This window comes from Scyliorhinus canicula, chromosome 2 (genome assembly GCF_902713615.1).
Source record: "Scyliorhinus canicula chromosome 2, sScyCan1.1, whole genome shotgun sequence".
In the NCBI taxonomy this organism is placed as follows: domain Eukaryota; kingdom Metazoa; phylum Chordata; class Chondrichthyes; order Carcharhiniformes; family Scyliorhinidae; genus Scyliorhinus; species Scyliorhinus canicula.
In genome coordinates this window covers 77,315,204-77,340,838 of record NC_052147.1, presented here as the reverse complement: position 1 = coordinate 77,340,838, position 25,635 = coordinate 77,315,204, and the positions used below count along the sequence as shown (strand labels likewise).

Here is a 25,635-nt window from a genome sequence, read left to right as displayed (position 1 = left end):
CGGCTCCTATTCACCAGCTGCTCGCTCAGGGTAACCCGAGCGTGTGAGCAATGGGGGCGGGGCTTGGTTGACCCCGGAAGTGGAAGTGGCCAGTCGGAGGTCATGGCTAATGGTGACGTTTGTTAGTCAGTGCAATAGCGGGCCCGGAGTGTTGGGGTAAGGAGGACGCCGTCCCCTCCCCCTGCGTGCGGTGTTTTTTTGGTTGGAATGGGTGTTATTTGAGTGTGTCTGTGTTTCAGGCCGAGTTGGTGTGCGGACGGCGGGCTGCTGAAGGATTTCCTCTGCCTGGGCTCCGGGTGCTGGTAGTTGCCTCTCCGGGTCAATGGAGTAGAGTCGGCCAGTTGTAGCCGAGTGGCCCAGTTGAACCCCCTCCCCGAGGTTGTGGAACCGCAGCAGGGCCTCTCTCCCTCTCCCCTTCCTCGCTTCCCGGCCCGTTTCTCTCTGGTAAGCCGGCTGGCGCAGCTGGATTCGGATTGATGTTTGTGTTTTTTGTTTAAATGTCGCCATATGGCGTCAACCGACTGCTGTCAGATCTTCTGCCTTGTTTGTTCCGACAGAAGGGGCTGAACGTGAAAAGCGGCGAAAATGGTGTTAGCGGATTTGGGGAGGAAAATTACCTCCGCGCTGCGATCCCTGAGCAACGCCACCATCATCAATGAGGAGGTACTTTCTTTTCGTCACACTGGAGGGATGCTGTTTTTTGGCGATCGTTACCCAACTAAACCAATTCTCGCCTTTCCCTGGGATAGACAGGGCCGCATAGTTTTGGGGCATTTAAAGACTTCGTAATAATGGGATTCAAAAGTTCCATAATATTGCCAATCTGAAATAACGGCTATTACACTCCAGCAATAATTTCAGATGCACCTTTTTTTTATGACGAGCGTAATTAAGAAGACTTGCTAGTTATAAATTAGATCTTAAGTTGTGATGCCTCAATGCTGAAAACTGTTAAGCACATTGACGATTATAGTGCAATTTGACAATATTTCCATCGTGTGTGGGGTGAATTATGTAGAATTTCAGCTGAAATGAAATTATTTGTGAAGAGGCAGGCATGTTACTTAAAAAGTTGGCAACAATATTCAATAACAGCCTTTAAAAAATGTTTTAATTAAGTAGCCTCAGCTATTCATTTAATATGCTGGATAAGTAATTCTAAATGTGTTACCTGAAACAGAATTTCGGCATGAACATATAATTGGGCACAAGAGATTAGAACAAACCCTTTGTGATAACTCTTTGCTTCCTTCTCTGACTCCCTCTGCTTTTCTCATGCATTTATAACTGAAATAAAAATCAGAGTGGCATGGCATTAGCCATAAGCATTCAGGTCATCTTTGAAATGTTTGTATTGATACAGTAATTAATTCCTTAACTTAATGTCATCACATGGTATGAATTCTGTAATGCACTGGTTCTATAATGTCAAAAGATAAATTAGAGAACAATATATTACATTAAGTATGCCATTTTGCTAATTTCCACGCATTTGTCTTGTTTCTATCTGTTATTTCTTCTGCCCTGTCTAAGGTTTTCTCTGTTGCATACCTCCTATATGTTTTGTACTCCTACCTGTGCCTATCCTTTTGCTGTCCCTTCCCCAGGAGACTACCAAAATAGATTTTTCTTATGTTGAATTTGTAATTTGCACTTTTGAAATGGTATGTATAGAAAAGTAATCCATTCAGTGCAGAAGGTTAGCAAGCAAGTAATCCACAAGTTGCAAGTTTTGGAAAAAAACATCATGTTTGATAGCTGTTTAAGGTGCGAGTGCAGTCTGGGAATGTGGAACTGCCTGGCTACATGGTGCAAAACAGGCTTGGAATGTGGGGATTGCTGTTTAGGAGCCACATGACTGATTACTGTCCCAGAGTGGCAATTATTTCCTGTATCGCTGAAGTACGTCTCCCCCAACAGGTCAACAAACTGCACTGACGCTAAACTACATTTCAGTGAATAGTGGGGAGATTTAAAAAAAAAACACTAACCTGAACTGCTCTGTGTTCTTAAAGTTAGTTATTAAAAATTATTAATATTGTCCTTAGGTTTTGAATGCTATGCTAAAGGAAGTATGTACAGCTTTACTTGAAGCAGATGTCAATATAAAACTGGTGAAACAGCTTAGAGAAAATGTCAAGTAAGTAAAATTAATTTAAAATGGTGTTTTTCCTTTATGGTCAAGTAAGTTACTTAAGCTGAATCGGTAGGCTGGCAAATACAGACTTTTTTATAGACTGATCATTGCGCAGTTCAATTCTTTATCGCTGAGCAAAGTATTTGGGAGAAGACAATGTACAACCTCAGCTTTGTTGATATGGGGATTTACAGTTTTGTAGTAGATGAACAATATTCACCAAAAAATTACCGATTCTCTAAAGTGTATATATTTTACATTACAATTTTAATGCAGTCTCTTGTTAATATGTGCTCGCTACATATCAATTGTAAGCTTAAATGTTCATAAAAATGGAAAAGAAACTTTGATCATGTCTCAGTTCCGTGCAAACAAAAATTATGTATGTAATATGATTATGTATATGTAATATAGGGATGGCATGGTGGCACAGTGGTTAGCACTACTACCTCATGGCGCCGACGTCCCAGGTTCGATCCCGGCCCTGGTTCACTGTCCGTATGGAGTTTGCACATTCTCTCCGTGTTTGCGTGGGTTTAACCCCCACAACCCAAAAATGTGCAGGGTAGGTGGATTGGCCACGCTAAATTGCCCCTCAATTGGAAAAAATGAATTGGGTACTCTAAATTTATTTTCTTTTAAATGTATATGTAATATCACATATATAATCATTATGTACACATAATATCACACGTGGTCAAAACAATCTAATGGATCATGCTACCTAGTTGTAAGTATGGTACTTTGAGAACATTGCTCCTAAAATAAACAGGAGCCAAATCAGTTATTTGTCCTCCAAAATACTATTTGAGAGATTTGTTTGAGAGCTTTCGGCTGTGGTTTGTTGTAACTAAATTTGGGATTTGCTTAAAATTTCCATTTAGCAATTTGTGCTTACCATGTTTACAATACTGTTCATAACTTTACACAGATAATTAGTTGAACAGTTACCTGGCAATTATTTTAAAAGTTTATTATGTTGTTTTGCTAAACTTTATTTTAGAGCAGCCATAGACTTGGAAGAGATGGCTTCTGGCCTCAACAAAAGACGAATGATCCAACATGCTGTATTTAAAGAACTTGTCAAGGTATCTGAGCTAAAAAGGAAACAATTTTATACATTTTTCTAGTATGAATTCAATCTATTGCCATTTATCTATTATTTAGCTTGTAGATCCAGGAGTTAAAGCATGGACCCCCACAAAAGGAAAACAAAATGTCATCATGTTTGTTGGCCTTCAAGGTAGTGGTAAAACTACAACATGTACAAAGGTATTTGCTTTTCTTAACTGTTGGGAATGTCTCTTTGAACTGTTATTTCCTTTGTTGAGGTTTGAAATTGAATTCCCACTGTTACCTATCAACTGGGAGGTAACGGGGAGAAAGAATACTACCCTAATAAAACAAAGATTGTACATTCTCCATTGGCGTAAGTTTAGAAATAGAAATGGTGCAAACATGTTAAAATGTAAGGATGAAAGAATGTGACTATCTTGGAGCCAGGGATTGAACAAAATAAAATGATTGTTTTACTAAATATGCTGGAGAGTTGCATGTTAAATGCTGAATAGTTGCATGCTGAAAACCTGAAAGATGAGAGAGGATCCTCTAAATTTATATATTTTTCTAATAAAAGGCAACCAGTTCAGTTTTTTGGTGAGTAAATGAGCTTAAACCCATCTTTTTTCCCCAGAGAGATTTTACATTTCAAACTAATGATTCCCAAAACATTTTTTCATCATTTCTGCGTGAAATAATTTTGAAAATTGGAGCTTTACAACTTGTAGAATCCGAAATAAAAGTGTATTAATTTTGAAGAATGTAAAATTGAAACTGAGCCACTTGCATCATATTTATTTATATGGAATACGATCTTTTAAAATTGAAAACACAACTTAATAAAAATTCTGAGGCTGTCTTTGCTAGTGTTGAATCAAAGGTATTTTTCAATTTCTGTCAAGCCCAATTCTGAACTCTTTTCTTCTAGCTAGCGTACTACTTCCAAAGGAAAGGCTGGAAGACTTGTTTAATATGCGCAGACACATTTAGAGCAGGTGGGTAAATTATTATGCAACACAAATGCTTGACGATCTAAAATTAATCAGACTTAATTCTATGTTTAAGTTTGAGATTCTCACCCTCAAAAATGTGAAATTCTATCATGTTATGATTACTGTTGCTGCTGGGCTCCTTTACTATGAAGTCATTAATGAATTCTGTTTCACTGCACATTACCATGTTTCAAGTAATCTGCTCCCTGGTTGGCACGAGAACCTACCGCTCCAAGAAATTGGACCGAACACACTTCCAGGCTGTTTCATCCAATATATATATAAAGATAAAAATCACTCATGACTATTGCAGTGCCTTTCTTACAAGTCCCCATTATTTCTTCCTGTGTACTCTACTACAGTGCAGCTAATGTGAAGACATGCAAAATACTTTCTCTAAGTCTCAGTTATTCCCTTGTTTCCCACTATTAACTCACCGGAGTCATCTTCTGAGGGATTACTGCTCACTTTAGCTGTTATTTTCCTTTTTATATACAGGTAGAACCTTTTACTCCTTTATATTTCTTGCTAGTTTTTTCTTATACTCTAATTTGACCCCTTTTTTTAAAAATCATCCTTTGGCTTCTAAAATGTTCCCAATCTTCTTGGCTTAGTCCTAATCTCGGCAGCCTTGTTCACCTTTTTTCTTTTAATTTGATATAATCTTTAACTTCCCTAGTTATGGATGGTTCATCCATCTCAGTCTTAGATGTCACTTCCACAGATATATAGATGGTTATAAACATAGGGATTTTTGGAAGGACATTACTACTTCTCCATATTTACTTGCATGTAGTTAAGAACATGTCCGGGGGAAATATCTTCTGCTTTTAAAGACTTGTTGTAATTAAATACTTGCTCATTAATTCCTGAGAAAGGGGAAAATTAATGTTCTTTTACTTGGCACTAAAGGTTTTCTGCACATCGAAGTCTATATTGCTAACTTTGCTTGCAACTGACTTCAACATTAAAATATTTTTGCATGTGGTTTAGGATATCTCTTCTTTACTGATGAATCAGGTCATTAATTTTTTTAAAATAAATTTATAGTACCCAATTATTTTTTTCCAATTAAGGGGCAATTTAGTGTGACCAATCCACTTAACCTGCACATTTTTGGATTGTGGGGGTGAACCGCAGACACAGGAAAATGTGCAAACTCCACAGACAGTAACCTGGGGCTGGGATCGAACCTGAGTCCTCGGCGCTGTAGGAAGCAATGCTAACCACTGCGCCACCGTGCTGCCCTTGTGTCAAATCGTTACGTTGTCATTCTGATGGGACTTGGTTTATCATACAGCTATTAGTGTCCTAGGCCTAACCACCTTCCACTGCTTCATGAATGAGCTTTCTGCCATCATACAGTCAGAGTGAGAATGTTTGCTGCTGATTACACAATGTTCAGCACCATTTGTGATGGTGACTCAGATGTTGAAGCAGTCCATGTCCAAATGCAGCAAGACCTGGACATAACCTAGGCTTGAGGTAACAAGTGGCAAGTAACATTCATACCACACAGGTGCCAGGCAATGACCGTCTCCAAGAGTGAATCTAGCCATCGCCCCATGATATTCAATGGCATTACCATCAATCACCTGAATCCACCACCATCAACATCCGGGGGGGTTATCATTGACCAGAAACTGAACTGGACTAGCTGTATAAATACTTTGGCTTCCAGAACCGGTCATAGACTACGAATCATGCGACCAGTAACTTTCCTCCTTACTCCCAAAGGCTGTCCACCATCTAATAATAATAATAAAAGCAAGTTACTGCGGATGCTGGAATCTGAAACCAAAGAGATAATGATGGAAAATCTCAGCAGGTCTGGCAGCAACTGTAGGGAGAGAAAAGAGCTAATGTTTCAAGTCCAGATGACCCTTTGTCAAATACGTAACAATAACATCGTCTACAAGGCGCAAGTCAGGAGTGTGATAGAATGCTCTCCTTTTGCCTGGATGAGTGTAGCTTCAACAACACTCTAAGCTTGACCCCCATCCAGGACAAAGCAGCCCTGGTTGATTAGCACCTCATCCACAAACATTCACTCCTTCTATCACTGATGCACAGTAGCAGTAGTGTACACCATCTACAACATATACTGCAGGGGCTCACCAATGCTCCTTAGCATCTTCCAAACCCACTAATCCAGAAGGACAAGGGTGGCAGACACAGGGGAACATGGCTACCTGTAAGTTCCCCTCCAAGCCACTCACCATCCTGACCTGGAAAACATATCATTGTTCCTTCATTGTCGCTGGATCAAAATCATGGAACTCCATCCCCAACAGCACTCTTGTGTATTTGCACCACAGACTGCAATAATTCAAGAAGACCACTCACCGCTACCGTCTCAAGGGCAAAAGGGGTTGGATAATAAATGCTGGCATAGCCAGTGAAGCCTATATCCCATGAATGAATAAACTTAAAAAAATAAAAAATCTGGTACCCGTACAAAAGCAGTAAAATGAATATCCATTGTCAAATTGCCTCATACATTAGAATTGGTTTTAAAAAGCCAGTGGTCTGAATTTTGGAGAAGACTCTTTAGCTGGGTTCTTCCTTAATTGTGGAGAAATCTATGTGGAGAAAACTATCTTGTGGTGAAAAGTTGAATATTTACAGTAACTTTTGAAGTTTTTTTGTTACATTTGGAAATAAAATGTTTATACACAATGTCCTCAACTGAACAGGCCGACAATTTGACTCCTGCTTTGCAACATTTCAATTAACCTATAATGAACCAATGAAAATAGATTTAAGTTTAAAAGATGATGGAGCTTGGAACAAAGAATTTTTTTTTATATTTCTGGCCTGCAGGTGCATTTGACCAACTGAAGCAGAATGCAACCAAAGCAAGAATTCCATTCTATGGAAGGTAGCCTTTCTAACCAAAGATATTTAATATGTAGTATTAATTGAATAGTAAGTAAACTATGTGTAACTGCTGTTAGTCGTAACCTATGGCACTTGTAAATAGGTTTGAATTGTCCAGAGTTTTTTTTTGAAGCTGCTGGTAAGATGTGCTGGAAAGTTGCAGGTGTAGAGAACCCGTATGAAGTTTTGGTATATTGGGGAAACAATTGAACTTTAAGATCATAGTGCAAGAACCTCTTGTTCCCAATGATTTGTTCTCAGAGTTACTATTTCAGCTTCCTATTCACCTCCGTAAAAACCACAAAACAAATGTTCCCCTTATGAAGTATTTGATTGTCATAAAACTAAAAAAGAAAATAATCCACTACGAATTCTAAAAACAAAAGCTGATAATACTGTGTGTGTCTGACAGCAGCATCAGTAGAGAAGGAAACAGAGTAACTTGGTAGGTTGTGGCCTTTCATCAGAACTCCCACCTATAATTTGAGTTTGGCAATGTAATCTCACCATTACTCTTGAGGGTTGTTATCATAATGAAACATAGGTCAGTCAGCTTCAACAGTTTAGTCCGAATCATTGCTTCATCCTAATATTCTAAAAGCTTTATTTGAATGTTCACAAGTTCTATTTTTGAATTTGAAGTAAAATTTGAAAACTTATAACTGAATTCAAATGTATTTTGTTAGCAACCAAGCAACAAAGTCTGAGTATGTTTCTGGTTCTTGTAATCCAATAATTCAGCCAGATTTTTGGCATTTTCTGAGAACTAATGAGGGAAGGTAGTGATTGGAATGGTAATACAATGTTGGGTTGATTTTTGGTGGGGGCGGGGTGGGGAGAGATGTGGGGCAAAGTGCAAATAGAGTTTGTGCTAGCACCTCGCAGTGAAATATCTCTGCTTAGTGGTGAGCATGTATGCTCATTGTTGGAAATGTTGTGGAAGCGCAAATCAGAAATAAATCCTGTATTCTTTTAATTAGCTATACAGAAATGGATCCAGTAATCATAGCTGCCGAAGGTGTGGAGAAGTTTAAAAAAGAAAACTTTGAGATAATAATTGTTGATACCAGTGGTCGACACAAACAAGAAGATTCTTTATTTGAAGAAATGTTGCAAGTTTCAAATGCCATAGTAAGTTTTAAATGTGATCATGAAAACATACTTAGAAAGTTGTTCTTGTGGAAAATAGGTGTCTAACCTTTTGAAATCCATTTTAGCAACCAGACAACATTGTTTACGTTATGGATGCATCAATCGGTCAAGCTTGTGAAGCACAAGCAAAAGCTTTCAAAGATAAAGTGGACGTTGCATCAGTAATTGTAACTAAGCTCGACGGTCATGCGAAAGGAGGTGGTGCTCTCAGTGCGTAAGTGATCCAGTTTCCTTTCCATTAAAAATTGTTTGATTTTTGTGCGTGGCAATTTCATAAGTGGTTCAGTCATGAAGGATACAGCAGTCCTTTTCAAATTTGCTTTCATAGAATCCAAGTTAGTAGGTGAAATGTTAGAATTTTATAAATATGGTGAGCATACAATGGATTTTTTTCTTAATACTAGGTTCATGTCTTAACGGTGAATGTGCTAGTTTGACAAAGGAAGACATTCCTTTTTAAAGTGAATGAAGTTGGTGCATTTTCTTGTGGCATGACTCGCATATTTGTCACTTCAGGTGTTGTCTTTCATGCTTTCTGTTTTTTGTTTTAATTCGCTTATTTTGAAGCTCATTTTACCACAACCTATTACTTGCATTTACCTGTGGCTGACATTTGCTTCTGGCATGATCTTCCACGACGTTGGCCTTGGTCTTCAATACAAAACCTTTGCCCTGCTTAATAACATTGAAGAGTAAAAGGTGTTTTTAACGGGAGTTATTTTTGTCATCTTTGGTTCATATTTCTTAGAATGGGCAACAAAATTCAAAATGGTGAATCATAGATAATTGACTTTTGCTGCTATTTTTTGGCTAAAAATTCAACCTAGCCAAAAGAGTTATATTTATGTTCCCAGCAATTTTTAAAGTTTATTTCAAGGAGATACATAATGGGTCCAAGAGTAAATCTCACAGTCCATCCAAGTTTAATCCGCTATTCAATAACATTATGGCTGATCTGGTCTCAGTTACATTTGCCCAACTGTTTCTTGTAATCCTTGATACCACAATAGTTCAAAAATCTGTCCATCGAAACCTTGAAGAAATTCAATGACTTGGTCTTCACAGTGCCATTGAATCGCCTTGTATCTTTTAACTACTTCAGTAAAGTTTTACTTGAAGCCTCCAGATTCCAAAACACCTGGGTTTGAATTTGTTAATCATGCCCCGAGCTGTGAGGGTGTGAGCTGAACTTGAATTGTGTATATTGGTCATGTGCATTAATTATTCTAGGACTGTTGACACAGTTCAAGTGCTGGAATACATTTCTTCACCTTTTAGCAATTCTGTTCTTCAACAAATGAAAATCCAGAGGACAATGTCTAAGAATTATCAAGTCTTTTTTGAGAAAATCTGTGCATATGGGGAAAAAATATGTACTGATTAAACCGGTAGCTTTCGTTTTGTAAACAGCAGCAAATACAAAGTTTATCTCCTTATTCTGATTTAGTTGATTTTCAGGCCGAACACTAGTTGAATTTTGAAACAAATTGAAGTTTTCAAATTATCTTGCTTTGTTTTGTTGACACCTGTGAGAAACTGAGTTAAAAGCGACATGTGTTAAAGTGTCATATTTTCTTACAGTGTGGCTGCCACCAAAAGTCCAATCATTTTTATCGGTACCGGAGAACACATAGATGATTTTGAACCATTCAAAACACAGCCCTTCATTAGCAAACTTCTTGGTATGTTTTCCAATAATGTTTTGTGTACATATTTGTAAATAATATATCATTCACTAAAACGTCAGTTTTCTCTATTCCAGGTATGGGTGATATTGAAGGTTTAATTGACAAGGTAAATGAGCTGAAATTGGATGACAATGAAGAGTTAATAGACAAGCTTAAACATGGTAAGCTTTAATTTAAAATGGGAGGAGGGCAGAGAAGAATGTGAAACAAAAAAATGTAATAGCTTGCTATTTGTTTCATAGGCCAGTTTACACTCCGAGATATGTATGAACAGTTTCAAAACATTATGAAGATGGGACCTTTCAGTCAGATAATGGTGCGTTTTTAAATGTTTTCTACCCTATAAATAGGTGAAGTGAAATCTGGTGTAACAAATTCAACAAGCATTCTTATTTTAAAAAATCTTAAGGGATAAATTATGCTTGCACATTGGCATTTGCAAGAATTATGTACTGAATAATTTTGTACTGAAAGGGCATTGCCTTGTGTAACTGCATGGCTGTCATCGTTGCATTTGGTTTTGTTTCAGGGTATGATCCCCGGCTTTGGAACTGATTTCATGAGCAAAGGCAATGAACAAGAATCAATGGCGAGGCTAAAGAAACTGATGACCATAATGGACAGTATGAATGACCAAGGTATTTCAGCACACTGTGTGCTGTGTTGGACTTATGGATCAAGATAGGCATATGATGGTTACTGCTAATGTTTTACAAAAGCTGAACATATTTTGGTTTCTGTTTTTTATTTTGAACTCCTTTAGCCTTACTCATCTTTGAACTTTCAAGCTATTGCCCCTGTCTCGAATCTCCTCCTCCTTTGCTTAGCATCTCCTTTCTCTGTATCTATCTCCTGCAAGTCCATTCCTTCAAGTCCAACTTCCACTCTTGTAGCACTAAACAGCCAAAGTCACAAATGACATCCTCTGTGCTGTGTTCCCATGGTGCATCACCTCTCCTCATCTTCCTCGACCTGTCCATATGTCTTCTCTATTATCTTCAAATAACTTTGTGGTTGTGTACATTGCTGACAATACTAAAGATTATTATTATGATGAGTTAGGTTTCTCAAAGTATGAGGTAATCTGCTTTGGATCAAAGAAGGCTAGGTGGGTAAAGTGAGACTGCTATTCCCAGCCAGAATATTGTTGATTGGGTAATTATGTTAATGACACTTGGAAACAGCACTGTTATAAGTGACTGGGATTGACGCATTCCATGCACTGTAGTTTACTGACAAATCGTTCCTAGTTACTTACACTAAAATGCGCCCGCACCTTTCTCACCTGACTTTGCATGTTGGACCAAGTGAGAAAGGTGCAGTGCAGCAGGTTCTCGTGGCCTTGAGTCGTGCAGAAGAGTGGAGGGCAAGAAAGTATTTTTGCAGAACCAGCTGGGAGAGGGGTAGTGATCGGACTGGTGGGGGTGTTATTTTTTTTGGGGGGGAGGGGTGATCAGAGTAGTGGAGGTTGTAGTTGGGGATTCTGATTAGGGATTAAATGGAAATCTCAACCCATCCACCTCCAAAATTGCTCTGGATGGTAGGTCAATTAAATTTTTTTAAGGCAAGTGTTTAAGAATCATCATAGAATTTACAGTGCGGAAGGAGGCCATTCGGCCCATCGAGTCTGCACCGGCCCTTGGAAAGAGCACCCTACCTAAGCCCATAACTCCACCCTGTCCCCGTAACCCCACCTAACCTTTTTTTGGACACCATGGGCAATTTAGCATAGCCAATCCACCTAGCCAGTAAACCTAGTCAGTCAGTTTAAGGCTGACAGAATCAAGATTAGTAGATGGAGTTACGATGCAGATCAGCCAGGATTTATTTGAATGATGCTACTGTTTCTGTCTAGAGTCGTTTGTGGGTAGATGTGCTCTCTGATTACATTCATGAATCGCCTGGCTTTAATTTTAAGATTGTGCTCTTTTGTTCTGGATTTCCCACAAGATTTCCAACCTACCTAATCCATTTATTATGTCAAAGGCCACTATAAAATCACTCGTCGGTCCTCTATACTGAAGGGAAAAGGAGCCAGGTCGAGGAATATTGTCCTCCACAATTTAACCCTTTCAGCCCTAGCATTCTAAGGAAACAGCAGTACATCCCACCAATGTTAGCATGTCCTTACTGAGGTGGGGTACCAGCAATTGGTCATTTTGATCCTGTACCTTTTCTGCAATGCAGCAAGATCATGGCTGATCTGCAACCAAACTCCATATGCTACTTCTTACCAGAACTCAGCAGTGCACAAGATGTTGTCTAACCTGCATCTCTAGATAAAGTGAGCACAACTTCCTCCCTTTGACATTACAGACCCTTTGAGATAAAAATCAACTTTAACCTCTTATTTCTGCATCTGTCCATTAGCATATTCATAGGAGGTTGGAATTAAAAACATTGTGCATTAAATTAGATTAGTCACTAACTGACACTATCACACTCATCCCCACCCCCCAGAACTGGACAGTAAAGATGGTGCTAAACTCTTCAGTAAACAGCCAGGAAGGATCCAAAGAGTGGCTCGAGGAGCTGGTGTTACAACCAGAGATGTTCAGGAACTTCTGACACAATATACAAAGTTTGCTCAAATGGTCAAAAAAATGGGAGGAATCAAAGGTCTTTTCAAAGGTATGTAAAATCTCCATAGCACTGTAGAACTCAGAATAATCATGATCAATGTTTACTGTATTAAGGCTTCATAAGCTTGCCAGTGCTCAGTATCATTTGAGACAACGCTTGCTACTGAAGCAGTCCAGATCCACATGTAGCAAGACCGGCACAGTGTTCAGACTTGGGCTGATAGTGGCAAGTAATATTCATGCCACACGAGTGCCAGACAATGACCATCTCCAACAGGACATACTCCAACCCACTCCCCATGACATTCAATGGCATTACTATCATTGAATCCCCCACCATCAGCATCCTGGGATCTACTATTGACCAGAAACTGAAGTGGACTAACCATAGAAATACTGTGGTTGCAACAGCAGGTCAGAGGTGAGGAATCCTGTGTTGAGTAACTCGCCTCCTGACTCTCCAAAGGATGTCCACCATCTACAAGGCACAAGTCAGGAGTGTGATGAGTGCAGCTCCAACAACACTCGATAAGCTTGACCCCCATCCAGGACAAAACAGCTCACTGGATTGGCACCTCATCCACCACATTAAACATTCCTTGCTCCACCTTGGGAGCATTGTGGCAGCAGTATGTACCATCTGTGCGATGCACTGCAGCAAAGCTCCTTTGACAGCACCTTCCAAACCCGTGATCTCTACCATTAGAAGGACAAGGTATAGGGTCAAACCTATGGGAACACCACCACCTGCAAGTTCCCCTCCCGGCCCCAGACAAGTGCAGGAGTCAGCCATTTGGCCTGTTGAGCCTGCTCTGCTATTCAAACAGATGATGGTTGATCATCTACAATTACACAAATTTTCTCCATCATCCCCATATCCCTTGAAGCCATTAGTATCCAGAAATGTGTCTATTTCTGTTGTGAAGATGCTCAATGATTGAGCTTCCACAGCCCACTGGGGGAGAGAATTCCAACATATTCTGACTTGGAACTACATTGCCATTGACTCTCAATCCTGGAACTTACTGCCTAACAGTACAGTGGGTGTACCAGATGAAGTGCAGTGGTTCATGAAGGTGGCTCATCACCACCTTCTGAAGAGCAGTTAGGGCAGAAATTGCTGGCCTTTCCAGTGACACCTTTAAAAAGCCACTGAGGCTCAAAAGTGCAATCATAAGCATTGCGTAGTAAGCACGATTGCAGCCCATGAATTTTGACTATTTAAAAACACAGATTTTTGTAATTTACTTATGTTTCTTATCAAATTTGATAATTCAAGTGCACTTTCTTGCAATATATAAAACTACCTTTTTGCTGTGTAGGTGGTGATATGTCCAAAAATGTCAACCCATCTCAGATGGCCAAACTCAATCAGCAGATGGCTAAAATGATGGATCCAAGAGTTCTTCATCACATGGGCAAGTATCTCAATAATGTAATTGAAATGTTGTTTGCATATCCTTCCTATCAACACAATTTGCATTGTTGAATTCTGTCGCATATTTTGTAACTTTTCCTATTTAGAAATAGCTGTATCCTAATTTATAATGTATTTTGATTATGGAAATGGTCCAGTCTGGTTATCAGGTTCTAAAACTTGGTTTAAAATGTATCCTTTCATGGGATGTGATGTCACTGGTCATTTATTACCCATCTCTACTTGCGTTCGGGAGGTGGTGAGCCACCCTCTTGTACCACTGCACTGATTAGGCAATGGAGAGTTTCTGATCAATGGTAACCACCCAGGGACAGCATGTTGACACAGCACTCAGTGCCAGGGACCTGGGTTGAATTCCAGCCTTGGGTGACTGCGTGGAGTTTGCACTTTCTCCCCATGGTTACGTGGGTTTCCTCCTCACAGTCCAAAGCGCAGGTTAGGTGGATTAGCCATGCTAAATTGGCCCTTGGTGTTCAACGATGTGCAAGTTAGGTGTTCGAAGATGTGCAGGTTAGGTGGGGCTATGTTGTTACGGGATAGGTGAGGGGGGGGGGGGGGGGGGGGGAGTGGGCCTTGGTAGGGTGCTCCTTCATGGGGACGGTGCCGATTTGATGGGCTGAATAGCACCCTTCTGCACCGTAGGAATTCTATGGTTCTGTGGATGTTGATAGTGGGGGGTTTTAGCGATGGTAGTGCCATTAATGTTCAGGGGAGATGGCTAGATTCTGTTCTGTTGGAGATGGTCATTGTTTGGCACTTACATGATGGTACGGCATGGTAGCACAGTGGTTAGCACTGTTGCTTCACAGCTCCAGGGTCCCAGTTTCGATTCCCGGCTTGGATCACTGTCTGTCCAGAGTCTGCACGTTCTCCCCGGGTTTCCTCCCACAGTCCAAAGATGCACAGGTTAGGTAGACTGGCCATGCTAAATTGCCCTTAATGTCCAAAAAGGTTAGGTGGTTACGGGAATAGGGTGGAGGAGTGGGTTACATAGGGTGCTCTTTGCAAGGGCCTGTAAATTCTATGATTCTATGACCTGAATTTTACGTGCCACTTGTCAGCCCAAGTCTGAATGTTGTCCAGGTCTTGCTGCATTTGGATATGGACTGCTTCAGTATCTGAGTCATGAATGATGCTGAACATTGTGCAATCATGAGCAAACATTCCCCCTCTCTTCTGACCTTATTATGGAGTGAAGGTCATTGATGAAGATGGTTGGGTTGGCACTAACCTCAGGAACTCCTTACTCCCAGGATATTGCTGCTGATGATGGATCTCTAAAAACCACAGCCATCTTCCTTTGTGCTAGGTATGACTCCAGGTAGTGAAGAGTTTCCCACGTTTTCTAAACCTCCTTGATGCAACACTCGGTCAAATGTTGCCCTAGTGTGAAGGGCAGTCATTATCGAGTTGACCTCTTTTGTGCATGTTTGGACCAAGGATGTAAGGTGATCCTAGTGGAACACAAACAGAGTGCCAGTGAACAGCTTATTGCTGAATAGTTTTAAACAAAAAGGCACTAGAGAAATTCATGGGACTTAAAAGTAGATAGGTCCCGTTGACCTGATTAACTACATGCCAGAGTGCTGAGAGAGGTGGCTGTAGAGATACCAGATGCATTGGTAGTCATCTTTCAACTCTGGAATGGTTCCAGGAGATTGGATATTGGCAAATGTAACCTCACTATTTGAGAAAAAAGGAAGAGAGAAGACCGAGAACTACAGACCTGTCAGCATGACATCAGTTGTAGGGGAATGCTAAACTCCAATAGAGAATGTGATAACAGGTCACTTAGAAAATAATGATATTTGACAGGGTCAACATGGATTTATAATAGGGGAACTCTTGTCTGACAAATCTGTTGGAGCTGTTTGTGGATGTAACTAAAGGAATAGCCAAGGGAAACCCAGTGGATGTGGTATATTTAGATTTTTAGAAAGGCTTTTGATAAGGTTAATGTGAGATTAGTAAACAAAATTAGAGAATGTTAGATTAGGAGTAATATACTGTGAAGGTCCTCACCGCACAGGACCTTCAACCGACGTTATACACCAGATACATCAATGACATTTCTTTTCCTTTGGACCCACGGCGAAGAATCACTGAAACGACTGCACAATGACATCAATAAGTTCCATCCCACCATCAAACTCACCATGGACTACTCTCCAGAATCTGTTGCATTCTTGGACACGCTCATCTCCATCAAGGACGGTCAACTCAGCACTTCGCTTTACCACAAGCCCACGGATAACGCAATGATGCTCCACTTCTCCAGCTTCTATCCTAAACACTAAAAGCAAAGAAGCCATCCCCTATGGACAAGCGCTCTGTATACACAGGATCTATTCAGACTAGGAGGTGCGTAACAGACGTCTACAGATGCTGAAAGATGCCCTCGTACAAACAGAATATGGCACTCGACTCATCAATCAACAGTTCCTTTTTAAAAAAAAATAATTTTTCTTCAAATTTTTCAACAACAAATTTTCTCCCAACAATAAAATAAACAAGGCATAGAAAAAACAGGAAAAAAAAGCCCCCCCCCCCCCCAAATACAAAGCAATAAATTAATAACAAAAAAGAAAGTAACAAACATAGTTGCAAAAACAAACCCCCTTAACAGGCCCATACTCTTCCCCCCCCCCCCCCCCCCCGGGTTGCTGCTGAGATTGACCACCCCCTAACACTCCGCCAGGAAATCAAGAAAAGGCTGCCACCGCCGGAAGAACGTGCACCGACCCCCTCAGTGCAAACTTGACCCTCTCCAGTTTAATTAACCCAGCCATGTCGTTAATCCAGGATTCCGGGCTCGGGGGCTTCGCGTCCCTCCACTGCAAAAGAATCCTACGCCGGGCTACTGAGACGCAAAAGCCAGAATACCGGCCTCTCTTGCCTCCTGCACTCCCGGCTCCGATGCTACCCCAAATATAGCGAGCCCCCAGCCCGGTTCCACCCTGGAACCAGCCACCTTATACAAGGTCCCCGCCACCCTCTTCCAGAACCCCTCCAACGCCAGACACGCCCAGAACATGTGGGTGTGATTTGCCGAGCCTCCCGAACACCTCCCGCACCTGTCCTCGCCCCCAAAGAACCGGCTTAGTCTGGCCCCAGTCATATGTGCCCTATGCAGCACCTTCAACTGAATTAAGCCGAGCCGTGCGCAAGAAGAGGACGAATTCACCCTCCCCAGGGCGTCCGCCCACGTCCCCTCGTCGATCTCCTCCCCTAGCTCCTCCTCCCACTTCGCTTTTAGCTCCTCCACCGAAGCCTCCTCCCCTCCTGCATCACCTGATAAATTGCCGATATCCTACCCTCACCGACCCACGTCCCCGAGATCCTGCACCCCCCCCCCTTGACGGCAATAGCGGAAACTCCGCCACCTGCCGCTTAACAAACGCCCTAATCTGCATATACCTGAAAGTATTCCCAGGGGGGAAACTCCACTTCCCCTCCAACTCCTCTAAGGTCACAAACTTCCCGTCGAGGAAAAGGTCCCCCATCCGCCTGATGCCTGCCCTATGTCAACTGAAAAACCCACCATCTATTCTCCCTGGTGCAAACCGGTGATTGCCCTGTATCGGGGTCCAAACTGAGGTCTTCACTTTCTCCCCCCCCCCCCCCCCTATGCCGCCTCCACTGCCCCCAAATTTTGAGGGAAGCCACCACTACAGGACTCGTAGAATACCTTGCCGGGGGGAGTGGGAGCGGGGCCGTCACCAGTGCCTCCAAACTCGTGCCCACACAGGACGCCACCTCCAACCTCTTCCTAGCGGCACCCTCCCCCTCCATCACCCACCTACGAATCATTGCCACATTCGCCGCCCAGTAGTACCCACACAGGTTGGGCAACGCCAAACCACCTACCTCCCTGCCTCGCTCCAGGAATACCCTCCTCACTCTCGGGGTCATCCGCGCCCACACGAACTCCAGAATACTCTTATTAACCCTCCGAAAGAAAGCCTTTGGAATCAAGATGGGGAGACACTGGAAGAGAAACAAAAACCTCGGGAGCACCGTCATCTTAACCGACTGGACCCTGCCCGCCAAGGAGAGTGGCAGCGCATCCCACCTCCTAAACTACTCCATCTGCTCCACCAGCCTCGAAAAGTTTAGCCTATGTAGGGCCCCCCAGCTCCTAGCTATCTGGAAGCCAGGATATCTAAAGCTCCTCTCCGCCCTCTTCAACGGGAGCTCCCCTATCTCCCTCTCCTGGTCCCCCAAGTTCAGCACAAACAGCTCGCTCTTCCCTATGTTGAGCTTATAGCCCGAAAAGTCCCCAAATATCCTCAACACCTCTGGCATCCCCCCGCCGGATCCGCGATGTACAACAGTAAATCATCCGCGTACAGCGACAACCAGTGCTCCTCTTTCCCCCCCCCCCCCACTCCCAATCCCCCTCCAGTTCTTCAAATCCCTCAGCGCCTTGGCCAGGGGTTCAATCGCTAACGCAAAGAGCAGGGGAGATAGCCGAAAGTCCTCCAACCTCCTCCCATTCCTCACCACGCTCGCTACCGGGGCACTATACAGCAGCCTCACCCAGCTAATTAATCCCTCACCAAACCCAAATCTCCTCAACACCTCCCACAGGTAGCTCCACTCCACCATATCGAAGGCTTTCTCCGCATCCATTGATGCCACTATTTCCGCCTCCCCATCCGCCGACGACATCATCATAACGTTAAGAAGCCGCCGCACATTGACATTCAGCTGCCTCCCCTTCACAAACCCCGTTTGGTCCTCGTGGATAACCAGCGGGATCACATCTGTCCACCCTCCTGGACAGTATCTTAGCCAACAACTTTGCGTCCACGTTGAGGAGCGAGATCGGCCTGTAAGACCCATACTGGAGGGGGTCCTTATCCCGCTTCAGAATCAGTGAAATTATTGCTCTAGACATCGTCGGGGGCAAAGCCCCCCACCCCCTCCCTCGCCTCATTCAGGGTCCTCACTAACACCGGGCCCAGCAGGTCTGAGAACTTCTTATAAAACTCCACCGGGAACCTGTCAGGTCCCGGTGCTTTCCCTGTCTGCATGCTCCCCAGCGCCTCCATCAGCTCCTCCAACTCGATTGGGGCCCCCAGACCCTCCACGTGCTCCTCCTCCACTCTTGGGAACTCCAGCTTATCCAGAAAACGGTCCATCCCGCCCACCTCCCAGCTCCTCGTAGAATGACCTGAACACCCCATTAATGTCCCTAGCACTCCGCACCAGGTTCCCTCCTGCATCTGTGACTCCCCCTATCTCTCTCGCTGCCTCCCGCTTCCGGAGCTGGTGGGCCAGCGTCCAACTTGCCTTCTCCCCGTACTCGTATACCGTCCCCTGCGCCCTCCTCCACTGCGCCTCCGCCTTCCGGGTGGTCAGTATATCGAACTCCGCTTGGAGACTGCGACACTTCCTCAAAAGCCCCTCTTCCGGGACATCCGCATACCTCCTGTCCATCCTCACCATTTCTTCCACCAACCTCTCCCTCTCAACCCTCTCCCTGTGCGCACCAATAGATATCAGCTCCCCTCTAACCACCGCCTTCAGCGCTTCCCAGACCACCCCAACTTGCACCTCCCGATTGTCATTAGCTTCCAAATACCCCTCTATGCACCTACGTACCCGCCCACATATTTCATCCTCTGACAGAAGCCCCTCATCTAACCTCCACAGCGGGCGCTGATCCTTCCCCTCTCCCAGCTCCAGGTCCACCAAATGCGGAGCGTGGTCAGATATGACTATTGCCGAATATTCCGCCCCCACCACTCTCGGGATTAGCGCCCTGCTGAGGACAAAAAAAATCAATCCGGGAATAAGCCTTGTGGACATGGGAGAAAAAGGAAAACTACCTCCCGGCCTCAAAAACCTCCAAGGGTCTACCCCTGCCATCTGATCCATAAACCCCCTCAGCCGCCGGCCTCTTGCCCGTCTTAGACCTCGAACGATCCAGAGCTGGGTCCAACACAGTATTAAAATCCCCTCCCAAGATCAAGCCCCCTATTTCCAGGTCCGGAATCCGGCTCAACATTCGCTGCATGAAACCTGCATCGTCCCAGTTGGGGGCGTACACACTGACCAGAACCACCCGCTCCCCTTGAAACCTACCACTCACCATTACGTATCTGCCACAGCTATCCGCCACCACACTCGACGCCACGAATGACAAGCTCTTACCAACTAAAATCGCCACTCCTCGATTCTTCGCATCTAGCCCCGAGTGAAACACCTGTCCAACCCAGCCTCTTCTCAGCCTCACCTGATCCGCCACCTTAAGGTGCGTCTTCTGGAACATAGCCACGTCTGCTCCCAGCCACATCAAATGCGGCAAGACCCGGGACCGCTTCACCGGTCCATTCAGCCCCCTCGCGTTCCATGTGACCAGCCGAATCTGGGGGGTCTGCCCCCTCCCTCTGCGCCGGTCAGCCATAGCTCCCCCTCGGCTCACCACGTGCCCGCAGAACCCCCCAGGCCCGTTCCCCACGGTGGCAGACCCCCCCCCCCCCCCCCCCCCATCACCAGCAGTTCCCCTTCGGCCCCTCCAGCAGCAACCCGGTACCCCCAAGCCCCCCCCCCCCACCCAAGCTAGGGCCCCCCTAGCTGTGTAATCCCTTCCATCGTACTTCCGTAAGTCAGCTGACTCCTGGTGACCCCGGCTGCTCCCCCCCCCCCCCCCCCCCCCCCCCCAACTGCGCCTCCAGAGCGGGAAGAAAGCCCGTACTTCCATCTTAGACCCCGCCCCACCCGATCCAACACGCGGGAAAAAGAAGGGCCCGTGACCCAGAGGGCCCGCGAACAGCTCGCCAGCCCTCCACCAGTGAAAAACAAGAAAGCACCAGAATAACTAAATAACAGCCCCAAAAGAGCAAAAAAGCATCAACAAGCACAACCAGAAAAACGTTAGGATACCCAGGAGGACAAGGCCTCCGGACTATGCACATCAGTCCTCGGTTCGAGTCCAACTTCTCCGCCTAGACGAAGGCCCAGGCATCCTCCGGGGAATCGAAGTAAAGCTGGCGATCTTGATACGTGACCCAGAGGCGATCCGGCTGTAACAGGCCAAACTTCATCCCCTTCTTGTGAAGCACAGCCTTCGTCCAATTAAAATCAGCCCTTCTCTTCGCCACCTCCGCGCTCCAATCCTGATAAATCCGGATCTCTGCATTCTCCCACTTGCTGCTCCTCTCCTTCTTCGCCCATCTCTGCACACACTCACGGTCAACGAAGCGGTGAAAACGGACCAGCACCGCCCTAGGCGGCCCGTTCGGCTTGGGCTTCCTCAACAGCACTCGATGGGCACCCTCCAGCTCCAAGGGCCCCTGGAACGACCCCGCGCCCATTAACGAGTTCAACATCACGGCCACATAGGCCCCCAAGTCCGAACCTTCCAGCCCCTCTGGGAGACCCAGGATCCGCAAGTTCTTCCGACGGGAGCGGTTCTCCATCTCCTCCATCCTCGCTAGCCATTTCTTGTGGAGTGTCTCATGCGACTCCACCTTCACTGCCAGGCCTAGGAGTTCGTCCTCGCTCTCCGAGGCCTTTTGCCGTAGCTCTCGGTTCTCTGCACCCTGAGCCGTCTGAGTCGTCATGAGCTTGTCCAGCGAGGCCTTAAGCGGTTCCAAAAGCTCAGCCTTCAGCTCTCTGAAGCTGCTCCTGCGCCCACTGCTGCCACGCTGCCGGTTCCCCGTACTCCGCCATCTTGTTTCTCCTGCCTCGCACCTTCCTCTGCTCCAAAGCTGATTTTTTTTAACCGCTCCACTCCTGTCCATCCACCGGCAGATAAGCGCAGTGGATGTGTTCCCACACTGGGAAAAGTCCAGCCAGCACCGCTACAGGCCCTTAAAAGAGCCCGAAAGACCGAAAATAGCGGGAGCTACCGAACGTGCTGCTTAGCTCCACATCACCGTAACCGGACGTCCCATCAATCGATAGTTCCAACGCGTCACAGCAAAAAACCACACCGACCTCCTCAGAAGACAAACACTCGATACAACCGACCGAGTACCCTTCGTTGTCCAGTAATTCCCCGGAGCGGAGAAACTACGATATCTTATTTGCAGCCTTCAACATGTCATCGATGAAGATTAACATCTTGCCAAGATCATCCCCACACCCCCACTACTTGCTATCAAACAACCTCGCAACCTCAAACAAACCATCGTTTGCAGCAAACTACCCAGCCTTCGGAACAGCGACCACGACACCACACAACCCTGCCATGGCAATTTCTGCAATACGTGCCAGATCATCAACATGATCTTATTAAGTACCACCGTTACATGTGAGAACACCACCCACCAGGTACGCGGTACATACTCGTGCGACTCTGCCAATGTTGTCTACCTCATACGCTGCAGGAAAGGATGTCCCGAAGCGTGGTACATTGGCGAGACCAATGCGACAACGGATGAATGGACATCCACGCCACAATCACCAGGCAAGAATGTTCCCTTCCAGTCGGGGAACACTTCAGCAGTCAAGGGCATTCAGCCTCTGCTCTCCGGGTAAGTGTTCTCCAAGGCGGCCTTCAAGACGCGGAACAACGCAATATCGCCGAGCAGAAACTGATAGCCAAGTTCCACACATGAGTACGGCCTCAACTGGGACCTTGGATTCTTATTGCATTACATTCACCTCCCACCATCTGGCCTGGGCTTGCAAAATCCTACCAACTGTCCTGGCTTGAGACATTTCACACCTCTTTAACCTGGGGTTACCCCTTTCTCTGGATCTGTAAAGACTTAATTACCTGCAAATGCTCGTATTCAAGGTATCGTCTTGCATCTTTGACTTTGTCTATATATCTGTTTCTGGAACATACTACTTCATTCACCTGAGGAAGGAGCAGTGCTCCGAAAGCTAGTGATTTGAAACAAACGTGTTGGACTTTAACCTGGTGTTGTAAGACTTCTTACTGAGTAATATACTGGCATGGATTCAGAACAGGCTAATGGATGGAAAAAAAGAAGAGGAATAAATTGGTTATTTTCAGGTTGGCAGGCTGTGAATAGTGAGGTACTGCAAGGATTAGAGTTTGGCCCCAGCTATTCTCAACCTATATCGATGATTTGGATGTGGGGATTGAAGGTTATATTTACAAGTTTGTAGATGACATAAAACTAGGTGGAAGTCTGAGTTGTGAGGAGGATTCAAAGACACTTGAAAGGGTATTTGGAGCGGCTAAGCCTTTGGCAAATGGAATACAATGTGGAGAAATGTGAGGTTATCTATTTGGTTGGAAAAACCGAAATACAGATTATTTCTTAAATGGTGAGAGGTTAGGAAGTGTTCAACTTCAAAGGGACTTGGTTGTCCTTGTTCATGAATCATTGAAAGCTAATGAGTAGAAGCAGCAAGCAATTACGGCTGATGGAATGTTGGCTTTTATTGCAAGAGGATTTGAGGACAGGGGTAAAGAGCTCTTACTGCAATTTTGTAGAGCCCCGGTGAAACTGCAACTGGAGTATTGTGTGTAGTTAGGTCTCCTTACCCAAGGAAAGGTATACTTGCCATACAAGATTCACTATATTAATTCCTGGGATGGAGAGGTTGTCCTTGAAGGACAAGTAGCTAGACTGGGCCTTTATTCTCTGGAGTTCAGAAGAATGAGAGGTGATTTCACTCAAAAACACAGAATTCTTCCAGGGCTTGACAGGATAGATGCAGGAAGGATGTTTCTCCTGGCTGGGTGTCTGTAACCAAAGGACACCGTCTCAATAAGGGACTGAGATGAGGAGGAATTCCCGACGGTGATTCTTTGCAATTCTCTGTCCGACGGCTGTGGAGAATGAGTCGGTGAGTATGTTGAAGACAAGATTTTCACATATTAAAAACATCAAGGGACATGGGGATAGTGCAGGAAAATGGTATAGAGGTAGAAGATCAGCCATGATCTCATTGAATGACAGAGTGGGCTTGGAGAGCTGAAATGGCATGCTGCTCCTCTGTCTAAGAGAAGTTTAGAAAATAAGTTACAGAGCTTAAGCCTAAGGAGGGGAAGACCAACCTGTCAGTAGCAAGGCAATAAAAATGTAGAATGCATAAAAGGCCAGATCTGGAGGGGTATGTGGCTGGGCGAGTTTACCAAGATGAAGGCAAGACCATGAAAATATGTGAAAACAAGTGAGGAATGTAAAAACAGTGGGTCAGAGTTTCCAAGCTCCAATATGTCATTTTTGGGGAGTGTAAAGTCTCAGGCAAGTAACGATTCGGAAGCGATGGCTGTAGAAAAATTTTGATTTATTCTCCTTACTATTTACACCTCCACCTCCCGGAAGAGTCTCCTGTGCCTGGCCCACACTTGGGCCGGGGTATTTAAATCCCAGCAGTCCCGGGGGGGGGGCGGGGGGCTGCTATCCATCTGGGTAAAGGGTACCGGTGAGGTCACAGGGACTCTGAATTTGCAGATCCCTGGGCCTCCTGTAAGGTTATAACGGAGGATGTTTCCAGTACAGGTTGCACGACAATTGCCTGGGAAGTTCAGACTTGCCATGGGCAATTGCCCTGCACTGGGACTCATCTGAAAATGCAACTTAAATTACAAACTTCGGAAGGTTCTGACTGTGTTACATCAGCAGTTACTCAGCTAGAAAATGCAAACTAATTCTAGCTTAAGGGGTACAATTGTACAGTCCCACACCGATCCCCCAGGGGCCTTGTACACACCCCCCTCCCCCCCACTTTCTGTACTTACGGCCCATGTATATCAGTGTGTATATCAGTGAGCATAATGGCCGTAGATGAAGAGGCCTTGGTGTGAACTAGGTGAGGGACAACAGTTTTTTGAATGTGCTCAAGTTAGCCAAGGATGCAATGTGAGAAACCAGCCAAGAAAGCAATAGAATAGCCCCAAGACTTGACGCAACAAAATCATGTCTGGAGTTTTCAGCAATAGGTGACTGAATCAGGGGCAGAGACTTGCTCCCCATTATTTTGGATTTCAAACCTACCTCAGCTTTCATAAAACCTTTCCAATTCCTGTAACCCTGTTGAGTCTATTATTAGATCCAGAGACCTCTCCACAGGCTTCCTCCAGTGCTGACAAATCTTTGGGCATTGAGTTGTATGACAAAAGATCTATTTGTGCAATTTGAAAGATTATGATTGCTTTCATTTGAAGAAGTTGTACTAATGGTTCTTTCCTTCCATTCTAGGTGGTATGGCTGGTCTACAGACAATGATGAGACAGTTTCAGCAAGGTGCTACTGGCAACATGAAAGGCATGATGGGGTTTAACAACCTTTGAAACAAATGCCTTAAATAAACTGGCAAGTGTAGAAGTTGGGACTATATCATTTTTTTCATTTGTTGGGAGGGGGGAGGATATGGGGCAGGGAGGAAGTGGTCAAGAATTTTTAAACTTTCAAGATTATTGAATAACATTGGTACACAATTTCTTTCCTTGTATTCCATTTGGATTTGTTGAATAGAAACAAAAATTGAGATTTGTTTCTGTAATGGCTAAAGTTTCACTGAATGGAGAGCTCACTTAGTATTGGGTGAAATAAAATATTCCTTTAGCCAATATTTTCCAAGTATGTTTCTCTTTATGCTGTAAAATACAAATATAAAACATTTAATTAAATTAATCATGTAAAAGTAGAATTACATTAATTTACTTCTGAAAGAAAATTGTTTGCACAAGGAAGCAAACAATGTATAATTTGTAAATGCTTTGTTCAAAAACAATGAAGTTTTTCATAAATGAATTTGCTTCTTACAAAAA

At 44.2% G+C, this 25,635-nt stretch overlaps 1 protein-coding gene across 1 annotated transcript; it reads left to right on the top strand.

The window, feature by feature from the left end:
• The first annotated feature begins 58 nt into the window (after positions 1 to 58).
• srp54 (signal recognition particle 54) lies at positions 59 to 25,635 on the top strand. Its single transcript, XM_038780995.1, has 17 exons — positions 59 to 156; positions 240 to 444; positions 558 to 663; positions 2,049 to 2,140; positions 3,141 to 3,225; positions 3,305 to 3,409; positions 4,125 to 4,191; positions 7,012 to 7,069; positions 8,049 to 8,199; positions 8,286 to 8,434; positions 9,802 to 9,902; positions 9,983 to 10,069; positions 10,151 to 10,224; positions 10,438 to 10,546; positions 12,369 to 12,539; positions 13,813 to 13,908; positions 25,064 to 25,635. Exons 3-17 carry the CDS (start codon positions 586 to 588, stop codon positions 25,153 to 25,155), a joined length of 1,515 nt encoding a protein of 504 aa, XP_038636923.1. The 5' UTR covers positions 59 to 156; positions 240 to 444; positions 558 to 585; the 3' UTR covers positions 25,156 to 25,635.